Consider the following 14,835-nt stretch of genomic DNA (forward strand, 5'->3'; position numbering starts at 1 on the left):
CAAAATCCAGTCAGAGCGAGGTCACTCATGGTTTTTGCTTTCTTTCTCACCATTCTCTGTGGTTACCTGCCCGGCAGCATTCCTCTTACTGACTGACCCATTCACTATCCATCCAGCTGTCAGTCCCTGAGCAGAACTACATCTCGGTGCTGAAGCGTCTGCTGTGTTCAGAGAGCAGTAATTCACCTGCATTATCTTTCCTGGCCAGATCCTAACAGCAAACATCAGTCTTTTGTCTCTCCACTTTTTTTAAAAAGAAGAACTAGCCACTGTTCAAAGTTCAATTCTCAATTTGGACTCACAGTTCCAAACCAAAATGAGAAAAATAAAAAAAAGTGATGGTCACAACACTGGTCTTGCAGTGTCCAGCTGTAGAGTGCCCACTCGTGCAGTGTTCCAGTAAGGCAGTGCCCACTCGTGCAGTGTTCCAGTAAGGCAGTGCCCACTCGTGCAGTGTTCCAGTAATGCAGTGCCCACTAGTGCAGTGTTCCAGTAATGCAGTGCCCACTCGTGCAGTGTTCCAGTAATGCAGTGTCCACTCGTGCACTGTTGAGTATTATTAGTGGATGTGTCCCTGTGAGACTGGGCACAAATAACTCCATTGACCTGTAGCCAACCACTTCAACTCCTCCTCCCACTCCACAATGACACTTCCTGCACCACCAAATCCAAGCTATCTGACAACTGGAGGAAGAACACCTCATCTTCTGCCTTGGGACCCTCAACCACATGGCATCAACATTAACGACACTAGTTTCCAAATCTCTCCTCTTCCCGCACCTCATCCCAGATCCAACCCTCTAAATCTGCTCTCTCCTCTTGACCTGTCCATCTTCCTTCCTAACTATATGTTCGACCTTCCCCACCGACCAATCACAATCACCCCCCCCCCCCCGCCCCCCCAACACCGATGGATTTACCGAGCACCTTCCCAGCTACCTTCCCCAAAAGCCCCACCCTCCCTCTATTTATCTCAACCCCCTTATTCCCCCACATTCCTGATGAATGGCTTATACCTGAAATATCGGTTCTCCTGCTCCTCGGATGCTGCCTGACCTGCCATGCTTTTCCAGCACCATACATTTTGACTCTCACAGTAACTAATGTTACAGTGCTAAGTCTCACAGTGCCCAGTGTTACAGTGGATAGTATTAAGCTATCCAATCTCGACAGTGCACAACACTACAGTGCCCAGCCTCTCACTGTCTCGTGTTACAATGGCCATGTTACAGCATGCAGTCTCACTGTGCCTGGCCTCCACAGCACCCAGTGTTATAGTATACAATCTCACAGTGCCCAGTTTCACAGTGCCCAGTCTCTTAGTGTTTCCGATGTCTCACCCACCACCCCTACCACCATTACTGAGGTTTACTCTGTCCCAACCTCCAACCCAGCCCCAATTTTACCAAGTGTCCTGTTTCGGAGATATTCCTCCATGCACTGTACTGCTGTGTTGTCCATATTGGGGTCAAACTTATTTGCAAAGAAACATCTCTGACGGACCACCCACTGTAGATCTCCTGCCCCGTACACACAAACCAAGTGGCGATACCTTCCCGTGCAGGGAGGGTATAGGGCACCCCTCGCAACGTCACCAGCCTCAAAGGACCACTTTACTGCCCGGCCAAGTGTCCTGGTGGCTCCTTGGGTGTATGGGATGGAGCCGGGTACATTGGGCATTCTGTGCAGGGTAGCCCACACATGCTCGTCCGGGCTGTAGGTGTCCTCCGACCACTTGAGGAAGGCCTGGATCTCGGCACTATCAAACACATGGCTGACAAACTCTCTGGAGGCCATGAAGTAGGCGCTGCCCACGAAGATGGAGGTGCTGATGTTCGGCTGGTCTTTCAGTTGCGCTGTCAAGACGACTTGGTCGAGGGTATCATGGTGGTATTGCCAACGTTTCTAAAAGGCAGGCACAAGAGAGAGTGAGAGAGACAAGAAAGCAGAAATGATAGCTTTTCAACTTTGCCTATGGCTTTTTCCCTCCCCAACTCCTTTGCACTCTTCTTGCCCCCAGCTCCGGCAAGATCCATGCACACTCCTTCTCTCAGTTACTCACCTTACAGTGGAGAACAAGGCCATTCAGCCCCTCAGGCTTTTCTCACTCCTATTGCCTAGTGCCAGTCACCTGCCTACTTCCCCAAATCCCTGCCTCCCAAACCATCTCCCAATGCTCATTCGCTGAGCAAACATAAAACTCATCCTCAAACTCTCCCAGTGGATCTGGCTCCAAAAATACACTTCAAGCTGTGCCCTCTGGTCATAAAGGTTGAGAGCACCAGAAAAATAGATCCTTCAGCCCATCGTATCTGTGCTGGCAAAACAGGCTCCTTGCTACTCCAGTCTCATTTTCCAGCACTTGGAACATTGCCTTTCATGCCTCACCAGTGCAATGGAGACACTTTCCTGTGGTCATCAACTCCTGGAGTGGGACTTGAACACAGAGCTTTTGCCTTCGAGAGAAGGACATGGTGTGCAGGGATATAGTTCTTTGAAAGTTGCATTGCAGATAGACAGGGTGGTGAAGTAGGTGTTTGATACCTTTACTTTCATTGGTCCGTGCATTGAGTATACGAGTTGGGATGTAATGTTGCAGCTGTAACAGAGATGGATAGAGCTCTGAAAGATAGTGGAATCAAGGGTTATGGGGATAAGGCAGGAACAGGATACTGATTGTGGATGATTAGCCATGATCATAATGAATGGTGGTGCTACTCCTGCACCTATTGTCTATAAGTAGGAGTATCTTTGACTATCTCTGATATGCATTTGCCATTACCAAGTGTGATCTATTGTCTGTAGAAGACATTGGTGAGGCCACTTTTAAAATACTGCATACAATTCTGGTCACCCTTCGAAAGAAAGGATGTTGTTAAACTTGAGAGGGTGCAGAAGAGATTTACCAGGATGTTGCCGAGATTGGAGGGTTTGAGCTACAGTAAGAGGTTGAATAGGCTGGGGCTATTTTCCCTGGAGTGTTGGATGCTGAGGGGTATCCTTACAGAAGTTCATAAAATCAGGAGGAGCATGGATCCATGTTGAAATGATCAGCCGGATGATAGTACACTTCACACAGCTTCCTTTATCACATACATGCAAGAAGACTCGACCAGCCGGGTCAAAGCCCACCCTTGCCTGGAGAGTCTGAAACAGGCAGTTGCAATCACACTTTTACACACAAATCAGCGTTCCCTTTTCACGAATTACATTTTGATTTCAAGCCTTAGCAACACAACTGATCAATCAGATCCTGATCTATTTACATGACGTTTAGCATTAGATCATTGACCTTAAACTTCTACAACACCTGTTGAGTGTTGTTTCGGTCTTCCTACCTTCTCACTTAGCTGGGGCCAGTTTCAGTAAGCTAGCTAGCTTGCATATGTGCTTGGCTGCACTTTTCTGTTGCTGCTCAGAATTGTTTAGCTGACCTCCTTTTCTGTTCTTGCCCCATTTTGATTCCTTCCACATCGGCTGTATAGCCAAAGGTCTTTTCCCAAGGGTGGGGGAGTCCAAAACTAGAAGCATAGGTTTAAGGTGAGAGGGGAAAGACCTGAGGGTCTTTCATGCAGTGGATGATGTGTGCCTGGAATGAGCTACCAAGAGGTGGTGGAGGCGGCTGGTACAATGACAATATTTAAAAGGCATCTAGATGTGGACATGAATAGAAATAGGTGAGAGAGATATGTGCCAAAGGCTGGCAAATGGGACTAGGTCAGATTGGGATGACTGGTCAGCGCAGACAGGTTGAACATAGAACAATACAGCACATAACAGGCCCTTCGGCCCACGATGTTGTGCTGAACACTTGTCCTAGCTTAAACACCTATCTATGTACTTATCCAATTGCCGCTTAAAGGTCACCAATGATTCTGACTCTGCCACTCCCACAGGCAGTGCATCCCATGCCCCCACCACTCTCTGGGTAAAGAACCTACCCCTGACATCCCCCCTATATCTTCCACCCTTCACCTGAACTGAAGGGTCTGTTCCATACTGCATGATGCTATGACTCCATGCTCTCTGGTTATTGAGGTTTAGAGCATCAAAATAATAAGTTGCCCTTCAGCCCATCGTGTCTGCACTGGTCAAAAAGACAAGCTCTGAGCTGTTCTCATCACATTTTGCAGCACTTGGCCCATGCTCTTGAGTGTCTCACAACAGCAATGAAGACACCTTCCTATGGCCATCAGCTCCTGGAGTAGGACTTGAATCCAAAGCTCCTCCCTCAGAGTGAAGGACACCACACATTAGATTCTCTACAGTATGGAAACAGGCCATTTGGCCCAACAAGTCCACACCAATCCTGTGAAGAGCAACCCATCCATACCCATTACCCTACCCGATATTTACCCCTGACGAATGCACCCGAACACTATGGGCAATTTAGCACGACAAATCTACCTGGCCTGCACATCTTTGTGGATTGTGGCAGGAAACCAGAGCATCTGGAGGAAACCCACGCAGACATGGGGAGAATGTGCAAACTCCACACAGACAGTCGCCCAAGGCTGGAATCGAACCCAGGTCTTTGGCGCTGTGAGGCAACAGTGCTAACCACTGAGCCACCGTGCCACCCCTTCCGCAAGACACAAGACACTTTATTTACATTGTATCAAAAGATATCTTTTATCCTTGGTCCTTGTGGCATCATGCATGGGAGATATGGATCCTTGGTTACCAAGGGGAGGATAGATTATCGATGGTATGCAGGAATGTGGATGGTGGAACAGGATCAAAAGGGCCAATGGCCTACTCTTGTTCCTTGTATGTATGGGAGCTGATTTTCTTTTATACAACTTACATTGGAACTTGCCATCATCTCATACAAATGTAGTTTAGGCTTAATTTGCATTTCAATTCCTCAGATCTCCCTACTATGCCTCTAACCCAAAATCTTACGTCTGTATTCCATTGCACTTGTACAATCGGTAAACAGTGAAGTATATTTCCTTGTCTTAATTACCGAGTGCTCACCCATTGAATAAACCTCACTCCAATCTCCTTTATTCCAATGGGAGCATCGTTGACCTTTCCAACTGAGCCATCCAACTTAAACCCTGGCACCATTCTGCGAAATCTCCTCCCTATCCTGAGGGTCCTCACATCATTTTATAGTCACCGGAAATGACCACAACAATCCAACTGGGGCTAAACCAATTCGACATGCAGCATAACTCAACCATTTATTGGCATCAATGCCTCTATTTATGAAGCCTTCTGCTTTTCTACCCTCTTATGGCCTCCCCCATCTTCTAATGTTGATGAATGTTTATCGCCAGATCCCTCTAATCCTGCGCACTCTTTACGATTGTGCCATTACATTTCTATTACCTTCTCCCAAAACATATCACCTTACACTCTTCTGTATTCACCTCTGACTGGATGCTGTCTGTTCATTGTGGTGACTCTGAACAATTCACATCATCCTCACCATTTGCTAATCCTCCAGGTTTATCATTGTCCCGAATATGGGCATTTTGCCACATACTGCAAGATTGATATCACTGACATATTGAATAAAAGCAGTCGTCTATTTAGGGCTGAGATGCGGAAACATTTCTTAACTTACAGGATAGTGAAGTTATGGAATTCTGTACCACAGAAAGCTGTGGAGTTTGAGTCATTGAATATATCCAAGAATGCGATTAACAAATATTTAGGTTTCAAAAGCATCAAAGGCATGGGGAGAAAGTGGTAGTATGGCATTGAGATTGAGCATTAGCCATGATCATATAGTATGGTGGGCCTCATGGAGGGCCAAATCATCTTCTCCTGCTCCGGGTCTTGATGTTTATATGTCCCAGCTCTGTGGATCATTCCCATCTCCCAACCACCCATCCAAAACAAGATCCATGAATCAGGGCTTGTGTTGTCAATTTTGTTGTCCAGCCGTTTTTATCTAGTGTCTAGTGAAACACTTCATTGAATCCAGTTCAGACAACATTCTCTGCATTCGAATTCTCAGCTACTTCATCAATGCATGATGCGATGTTAGAGACTTACCTTTTGAAAACCTGCATTGGCTTCGCTTCATTAATTTGATCTAAGGCAGGTTGGTGCGAATTGCAGCCATAACTGCCAGCATCAATGTCAAGTGCATGATACAAAGTAAACTAGGATCCATGCGGTGTGAGCCTCGGAGACCCAGGTTTAAGTCGCTTTTGCTCCAGAGTTGTGCGATAACATCTTTGAACAGTTTCATCAGTAAATGTAAGACCATTAACAAGTCGGGACAGGAGTCGGCCATTTGGTCCCTCAAGCCAGCTTCACTAGGATCGTGGCTGATTCAACATTCCTCAAGTCCATGTTCTTGCCCTATCCCCATAACGCTTAATTCCCCAACTGAGCAAGAATCTATCCATCTGAACCTTAAATATATGCAAGGACAGCTGTCTGTGGCAAGGAATTCCAAAGATTCACAACCTTCTGAGAGAGGAAATTCCACCTCATCTCAGTCTTAAACTGGTGCCCCTTTATTCTGAGACAGTACCCCCCCTGGTCCTGGACTCTCCCATGAGGAGAAACATCCTTTCAGCATTTATCCTGTCAAGCCCCTTAATCCTGTCCATTTCAATGAGGTCACCTCTCATTCTTCTAAACTCCAGTGAGTAGAATCCTGTTTAGCCTTTTGTTTTTAAGACAATCCCTCCATAATGGGGGCCATCCCACTGAACATTCTCTTAACTTCCTCCAATGAAACAACATGTTTTCTTAAATAAGGTGACCAGAAGTGCTCGCAGTGCTCCGGATGTACTCCCACAAGCACCTTGCACAGTTGCAGTAAGACTTCCTGACTTTTATACTCCAACCACCCCCCCCTTCAAGTAAGGGCAAACATTCCACTTCAGTTCTGAAGAAAGGTCACCAGACTCAAAACATTGACTCTGTTTTCTCTCCACAAATGCTACCCGACCTGCTGAGTCTCCCCAGAAATTTCTGTTTTCATCCAATATTCCATTAGTCTTCCCAATTACCTGCTGCCCCCGTGTGCGAGCTTTCCATGTTTCATTCACTAGTTCCCCCAAGTCCCTTTGTATTGCAACTTTCTGAAGCTTTCTCCATTTAAATAATATTCTATTCTTTTGATTTCCCTTCCAGATGAACAACTTCACATTTTCCCACATTGCACTCCATTTGCCAACATTTTTGCCAACTTAACCTATCAATATCTGACTGTAAAGCACATAAGACAACATTTTTTACTGTAACTCGATTATATATGACAGTAATACATCAGCAAGGTTTGAGAAGGTTTGTAGCTCAGGTTGAGGTTCTAGATGTAGATTTGTTCGCTGAGTTGGAAGGTTCACTGAAGATGTTGCCTAGTATGGTGACAAACATCTGAAAATGAACCTTCCAGCTCAACGAGCAAACCTACATCCAGAGTAATATTTCAAGTCAACCTCCGCGTACAACGGGATCTTGATCAGATGGGCTAATAGGCCGAGGACTGCCAGATGGAGTTTAATGTCGAGAAATGTGAGGTGCTCCATTTTGGAAAGGCAAATCAGGGCAGGAATAATACACTTCATGGTAAAGTCTGGGGAGTGACGATGAAGCAAGAGATCTTGGAATGCTGATTCATAGTTTCTTGAAAATGGAGTCGCAGATAAACAGGGTAGTGAAGAAGTCGTTTGCTATGCTTGCCATTATTGGTCAGTGCATTATGTGTAGGAGTTGGGAGGTCATGCTGTGGCTGAACAGGACATTGGTTTGGCAACTTCTGGAATACAGCATGCAATTCTGGTCTCCCTGCTATAGGAAGGATGTTGTGAAACTTGAAAAGGTTCAGAAAAGATTTACAAGGATGTTGCCAGAGTTGAGTGAGGAAATGCAGGAGATTGGTACTAAATGTGGAATAATTACAGACACAATGGGCTGAATGGCATCCTTCCGCAAGAATTCTTTAATTCTGTGACTGGTGCAGAGGGAGATTAACTTCAAGGTTCATGTTATCAGGAGGACCCTTTCCTTAGCTGAGTGGTCAGAAAACTCCCTACTCTTTATTTGAACTAAGGTATAACCTGTCTCCACCAATATCATAGCAAAAGTCAGCCATTCGTCCCTTCAAGTCTGCTCCACCATTCAAGAAGATCACTGCTCTTCTGGTTGCAATTTCAATTCCACATTTCTATTGGTTGCCCCGGGGTCCTTATCTTTTTTTAAAAAAAGGTCACCTTGCTCACCCTTTCATAACTTCATCAACTCAGCCTTCACAACTTTGTACAGAAGAGATTTACACAGTGCAACAGCCGTCTCAGGGGAAAATAATTCTGCAAGGCATTGGTGAGTTCACTTTTGGAGTATTGGGTAAATAATGTGATCGACCTGCTGTTGGAAGGGTGTTGTTAAACTGCAAAGGATGCAGAATAGATTTACAAAGATGTTGCCAGGACTGCAGGGTTTTAGTTATAAGGAGAGGCTAGATAGGCTAGGACTTTTCTCACTGGAGTATCGGAGGGTGAAGGGTGATCATATCGCGGTTTATAAAATTGTGGGGGAAATCGATAAAAGTGAATAGCCCTGGGATAGGGGAGTCCAAACCCAGAGGGCATAGGTTTAAGGTGAGACCTGAGGGTGGTGCAAATACAGAGCAAGTTGCCAAAAAGAATTGTTGTAGTGGGTACAATCACAAGATTTAACAGACCACATAAATAGGACAAGTTTAGGGGGATATGGACCAAACACAGGATAATGGGACTAGTTCCAATTAGGATACCTGCTTGGCATGGATGAGTTGGACAAAAGGGTATGTTTCGGTGCTGTAGGACTCTGACGATATCTTATTGTACAGAACCTACAAGAGAAAGCAATGTCCCATCAACCACCTTATCATGTCCCCTCAGAGAAATTTATACATTTCAAAAAGATCTCTCAGATTTCCAAACATAAATGTATAAAAGCCAATTTGTTCAACCTTCCTTCATAAGATAAACCCTTCATTCCCAGGAAAAAGGCAGGTGAAACTTGCTGTCAATGTAATTATTTTATGTTTTAAATGAGAGAAAAATGTACAGACTGATTCTGATGTGGTCTCATCAAGGCACTCTCTCCACCCCTCAGGCCTGGAAATGGACACTACATTTTGAAGAAAAATGTCTGTGCTAATGGACTCTGGACTAGAAAGGACTCTGTTTGTTGGTAATTAACTGTCATCTGGTTTGTTGGGTTTATCACCTGCACTGTCTTGCATGTCCCTGGGTCTGGCAGGTCTTACCGTGAGCTGGGAGGCTCATGGGTCGTCCTGAAAGCTGTCACCCCGAGAGCCTCCCACTCAAATATGAAAAGACAGCAACAATGACATTTATGCATAAGACAATCCTGTTACATTAAAAAGTGCAGATAATACAGACCCAGCAAGACCCCGTCCCTCTCACCTTCCGACCACTCTAAGGCAGCCCGCCCCTACGTGCCTTCCGGCTCTCAGTCCGCCCTGACACACCTTTCGACCACCTCTAGGACTGCCCGCCCCAGTACCCACCTGGGGTGAGTGGGTAGGCCATCCTGTGAACCTGAAGGTTGGTAGGCCACCTTATGACAGTCTCCCGAGAGCTAGATGGTGGGTAGACCGTTCTGAGCACTGTCATCCTGAAAAGGGGTAATCGGGACGGGCTGTCCTCGAGGTGGTCGAAAGCTGTGTCAGAGCAGCCGAGAGCCAGAAAGCGCGTAGGGACGGGCTGAGATCCAGAAGGCTTGTGGGCTGCCCTGCACACTGTCGACCCAGGGAAGGGGACAGGCTGTCCTAGAGGTGGCCGAAAAGTGTGCCAGGATAGCCACTGGCCAGATGGCGCATCGGGGTGGGTGAGAGCCCAATGGTATGTAGGGGCAGACCGAGAGCTAGAAGGTTGGCAGCCGTCCTCAGCGTTGTCACCCAGGTGGGTACTGGGGCGGGCAGTCCTAGAGGTGGTCGAAAGGTGTGTCAGGGCGGACTGAGAGCCGGAAGGCACGTAGGGGCGGGCTGCCTTAGAGTGGTCGGAAGGTGAGAGGGACGGGGTCTTGCTGGGTCTGTATTATCTGCACTTTTTAATGTAACAGGATTGTCTTATGCATAAATATCATTGTTGCTGTCTTTTCATATTTGAAACTGGGATTTATGGTTTGTCCTCAATTCCCTGTGAACTGGTTGAACGGTAGGGTTTGGGGCCGAGATTTGCTGCTCCTCTCCCTTGCAAAATTTCTGTTGTATACAGCTGTAAATGTTAACTGTTGTGCTGTAACCTCTTTTTTGTACTTGTTTAATAAAATAAAACAAAAACAGGGGAATGCTCCTCTCCCTTGTAAAATTGCTGCCTCTTGTAAATGTTAACTGTTTTTATAAACTGTTTCATAAAATTTATAAACAGGAGATTCAGAGGTCTTCTCGATTTAGGGGACTGACTCTGTGCTGGCTGGGTCACAGTGTGTTACTGTTGGTTTCTGCTTGTTTTTTGTGTGGGGGATACCTGATTCCTGAACTAGCTGAATTATTTAGCCAGCTTGTTAACTGATATTCCTTTAGTGAGGACTGATTGTTAAACTCCTGATGCACATAATGTGTCTCAGGTGTAACTCAGTTCTCATTAGGGGATTGTTGTTTCACTGGCTGGTTACAGTCTGTGTGTTACTCTTTTCTTCACTTTTGAGAAAAGGACAATGTTAATTTTGTGGTAGGGCTTAGCCCTTGGACTCTAGTTTTCTTTGTTTTTTTGTATGTGTCCTCACTGTTTGGACTGAGCCCTTGTGGAAGACATACATTTTATCAGAGGAGCTGTTCCTGTGGGGAGGCCTAGCCCTGAGACTGGGCCTCTGAAGGTTGAACACCTGTGTGTGTGCTGGGAGATGAGCACTTGCTGTATCCTGGAGTTTGGGAGAAGACCTTTCCTTCAGGAGTGGACCAAAACCCCTGTGAGGTTAACTACCTTTACAATGTACTGTGTTCCTGTGAGTGGGCCTGGCTCTCCAAGGATGTGCCAGGACTCCATGGAGACTGAACATCTATGTGCTCTGGGGTGTGCATTTGCTGCCTTTGGGAGTGGACTCTGCCCTTGGTTGTAGACCCTGTTTTTAGCAGTGGTCTCTATTTCTGACAACACATGTCGTAAACTGGAATGGACTCTGTTCCTGAGAACTCTTTTTTTTTGAAGACTCAATATTTGGACTCTGTTTTTTCACAATTAACTCTATTGTGTTTCTTGTTGGGCTTATCACCTGCACTGTCTTGTGTGTCCCTGGGTCTGCAGGCCTTACTGTGAGCTGGGACATTCATGGGTGGTCCTGAAAGCTGTCACCCCTGAGAACCAAAGGGTGGGTAGGCCACCCTGATGCCTGTTGCCCCTAAAGCCAGTAGGTGGGTAGGCCATTCTGAGCGCTGTCGTCCTGAGAAGGGGTAATCTGGATGGGCTGTCCTACAAGTGGTCGAAAGGTGTGTCAGGGCGGACCGAGGCCCGGAAGGTGCGTACGGGCAGGCTGCCTTAGAGCTTCCAGAAGGTGGGAGGGATTTGGGGGGGGGGGGAAGGCTTGCTGGTTTTTTTGGGGGTCTGTATTGTATGCTCTGTTTCTTACACAATTGGACTGTCTTATATGTATGAATGTCATTGTTACTGTTTGTAATGATTGAAACTGGGATTTGAGGTTTGTTCTCATTTCCCTGAAAACTGGTTGAAGGTCAGGGTTTGGGGTTGGCTTTGTCATTCCCCTCCCTTGTAAAATTGCTGTTTCTCTGTATATCGCTGTAAATGTGATTGTTTGTATAAACTGTGAATTGTTTAATAAAATATAAATAAACAGGACTGTCTGTTTCCTTTCTTCCTGGTGATGGAATATAAATTGTGAGGAGCAATTACAAATGTCTGCGAAATCACAAAGCTAAATCATGAAAGAGGAAGGGGAGTGTAGGTTAAGCTAGATATGCTTTGTACAAACACCGAGAAGCATCTGTTTCCCGCTTCTGCAAAAACAAAAACCACAATCAAGAGGCCATAAGGCTCAGTGTGGACGAAGAATGAGAGGAAATGTTGCTTTAGAAAGCAAGGAAGCAGATGGCAGTGAAGGAGGATATACGCCAACAATAGACCACAGAGGGATGTGGTGAAATGGCCAAGCAAAACCTGTACTGTTACGCACAAGGCCAGATAAGGCAAGAGATAAACAAGAGGAATGGGTGCTGGGTTTAGAGTAGTGGGAGGAGGGAAAGAGAAATGAATTGAATCGAGGTTTTGTACTGTGTGCCTATCTTGTAGACACCACTCTTGCAAGAGTATATCAGATGATACTGCTGCTGCAGATCTTGTCTTGGACTGAAATTATGAAGTGAGTGGGTTCTATTTCCCACATAAATTAAGATTTACACACTTGTTGTTTTTCACTGCATCTGACACCTACACACATGACATGGGTACAAGGGAAAAATACGCACGACTGCTGTTGGGTGGTAGTGGAAGAAAAATAAACAGGCATGTCAAGGGATCTGCTCAGAGAGCTGGCTCAGCATATGAAGGACTCTTCAATCCTCTTGAGAAGAGACTGACTTTGAAATAGCCTCAGTGTGTCTTATGTGCTGCTGTTGGTGTCCTCCTCCTGAGGAGTTTATTTTTTTTTTCATAGTTTGTTGTGGTTTCTTTCTGCTTATTTCTTCTGTTAATTTGAAGCTGTGCTCAGCTACTACCACCACTGCTGCTACAGTCTGGGTCTGTGCCTGCTCCTGCGACTGAAGCCTGGACCTCACCTGCGCCTCTGCTGCTGCTGCTGCTGCCTGGGCCTACCTACACCTGGGGACGACTTCGACTGCTACTTCTGAGGCCGCTTCCGAAAAAAAAATAAACAGGACGATCAGATGCTCTGTTCACTCTGAGCTGGCTCTGAGGAAGTTGGATCCGTGTCAAGGGCTCCATGTGTAAACAAAAGGGTGAGTTGGTGACTGGATAATGGCCTCTGTGAAGTTATTCCTGATGTAGAGGTTTCCTGCTCCTCGGATGCTGCCTGACCTGCTGTGCTTTTACAACACTGCTCTAATCTTGACAGTAATCTCCAGCATCTGCAGTACCCACTTACAGTCCTAGAGATGTACAGCACGGAAACAGACCCTTCGGTCCAACCTGTCCACGCCGACCAGATATCCCAACCCAATCTAGTCCCACCTGCCAGCACCCGGCCCATATCCCTCCAAAGCCTTCCTATTCATATACCCATCCAAATGCCTCTTAACTGTTGCAGTTGTACCAGCCTCCACCACATCTTCTGGCAGCTCATTCCATATGCGTACCACACTCCATGAAAATGTTGCCGCTCAGGTCTCTTTTATATCTTTCCCCTCTCACCCGAAACGAATGCCCTCTAGTTCTGGACTCCCCGACCCCAGGGAAAAGACTTTGTCTATTTATCCTATCCATGCCCCCCATAATTTTGTAAACCTCTCTAAGGTCACCCCTCAGCCTCTGACGCTCCAGGGAAAACAGCCTCAGCCTGTTCAGCCTCTCCCTATAGCTCAAATCCTCCAACCCTGGCAACATCCTTGTAAATCATTTTGGAATCCTTTCAAGTTTCACAACATCTCTCCAATAGGAAGGAGACCCAGAATTGCATGCAATATTACAACAGGGCCTATCCAATGTCTTGTACAGCCGCAACATGACCTCGTAACTTCTGTACTCCATACTCTGATCAATAAAGGAGCATATACCAAACGCTGCCTTCACTATCCTATCTACCTGCGACTCCGCTTCAAGGAGCTACGAACTTGCACTCCAAGGTCTCTTTGTTAAGCGACACTCCCAAGGACCTTACCATTAAGTGTATAAGTCCTGCTAAGCTTTGCTTTCCCAAAATGCAGCACCTCACATTTATGTGAATTAAACTCCATCTGCCATGTCTCAGCCCATTGGCCCATCAAGTCCTGATCCTGTTGTAATCTGAGCTAACCCTCTTCGCTGTCCACTACACCTTCAATTTTGGTGTCATCTGCAAACTTACTAACTGTATCTCTTATGCTCGCATCCGAATCATTTATGTAAATGACAAAAAGTAGAGGGCCCAGCACCGATCCTTGTGGCACTTCACTGGTGACAGGCCTCCAGTCTGAAAAACAACCCTCCACCACCCTGTGTCTTCTATCTTTTGAGCCAGTTCTGTATCCAAATGGCTAGTTCTCCCTGTATTCCATGAGATCTAATCTTGCTAATCAGTCTCTCATGGGGAAACTTGTTGAATACCTTACTGAAGTCCATACAGATGACATCTACTGCTCTGCCCTGATCAATCCTCTTTGTTACTTCAAAAAACTCAATCAAGTTTGTGAGACTATTTCAATATCAACCTAAGAACAATCCTTTACATGCTCTGAACTGAACTTACATTCTTCTGTTCACTCTTAACTCTTAAGGGGTAGCCATGAGCACCCACATGGGCCCCATCTATGCCTGCCTCTTCATCCAGCGGTACCATTCCCCACGTTTTCCTCCACTACATTGATGACTGGATTAGCACTACCTCGTATTTGCATGAGGTAGTTGAAAAGTTCATTAGTTCTACCAACACCTTCCAACCTGACCTCAAATTCACCCGGACAATCTCTGACACCTGCTTCCCCTTCCTGGACCTCTCCATCTCTGGCAACCGACTAACCGTGGACATCTACTACAAACCCACCAACTCCCACAGCTACCTGAAATACACCTTCTCACACCCTGCCCCTATAAAAACACTATCCCTTATTTCCCAATTTCTCTGCCTCTGTTCCCAGGAGGACCAATTCCACCACAGAACATCCCAGATGGCGTCCTACCTCAAAAACTACAATTTCCTCTCCCACATGGTTGACAATGCCCCCCAGTGCATCTGCTCCATTTCCTGTAC

General features: G+C 46.1%; 1 protein-coding gene across 2 annotated transcripts in view; it reads right to left on the reverse strand.

Annotated features, from left to right (window-relative positions):
* Positions 1-996: 996 nt before the first annotated feature.
* The window catches only part of LOC140491277 (beta-1,3-galactosyl-O-glycosyl-glycoprotein beta-1,6-N-acetylglucosaminyltransferase 3-like), a 31,456-nt gene continuing 17,617 nt past the window's right edge, over positions 997-14,835 (reverse strand). Inside the window, exon 2 of one of the 2 annotated variants that reach the window (XM_072589247.1) lies at positions 997-1,905. In XM_072589247.1, the coding sequence (XP_072445348.1) occupies positions 1,369-1,905 (537 nt within the window). In that variant the 3' untranslated portion in view covers positions 997-1,368. The remainder of the gene's footprint in view (positions 1,906-14,835) is intronic. The other variant, XR_011963267.1, reaches the window with a different exon arrangement.

Source organism: Chiloscyllium punctatum, chromosome 19 (genome assembly GCF_047496795.1).
Source record: "Chiloscyllium punctatum isolate Juve2018m chromosome 19, sChiPun1.3, whole genome shotgun sequence".
Taxonomy (NCBI): Eukaryota; Metazoa; Chordata; class Chondrichthyes; order Orectolobiformes; family Hemiscylliidae; genus Chiloscyllium; species Chiloscyllium punctatum.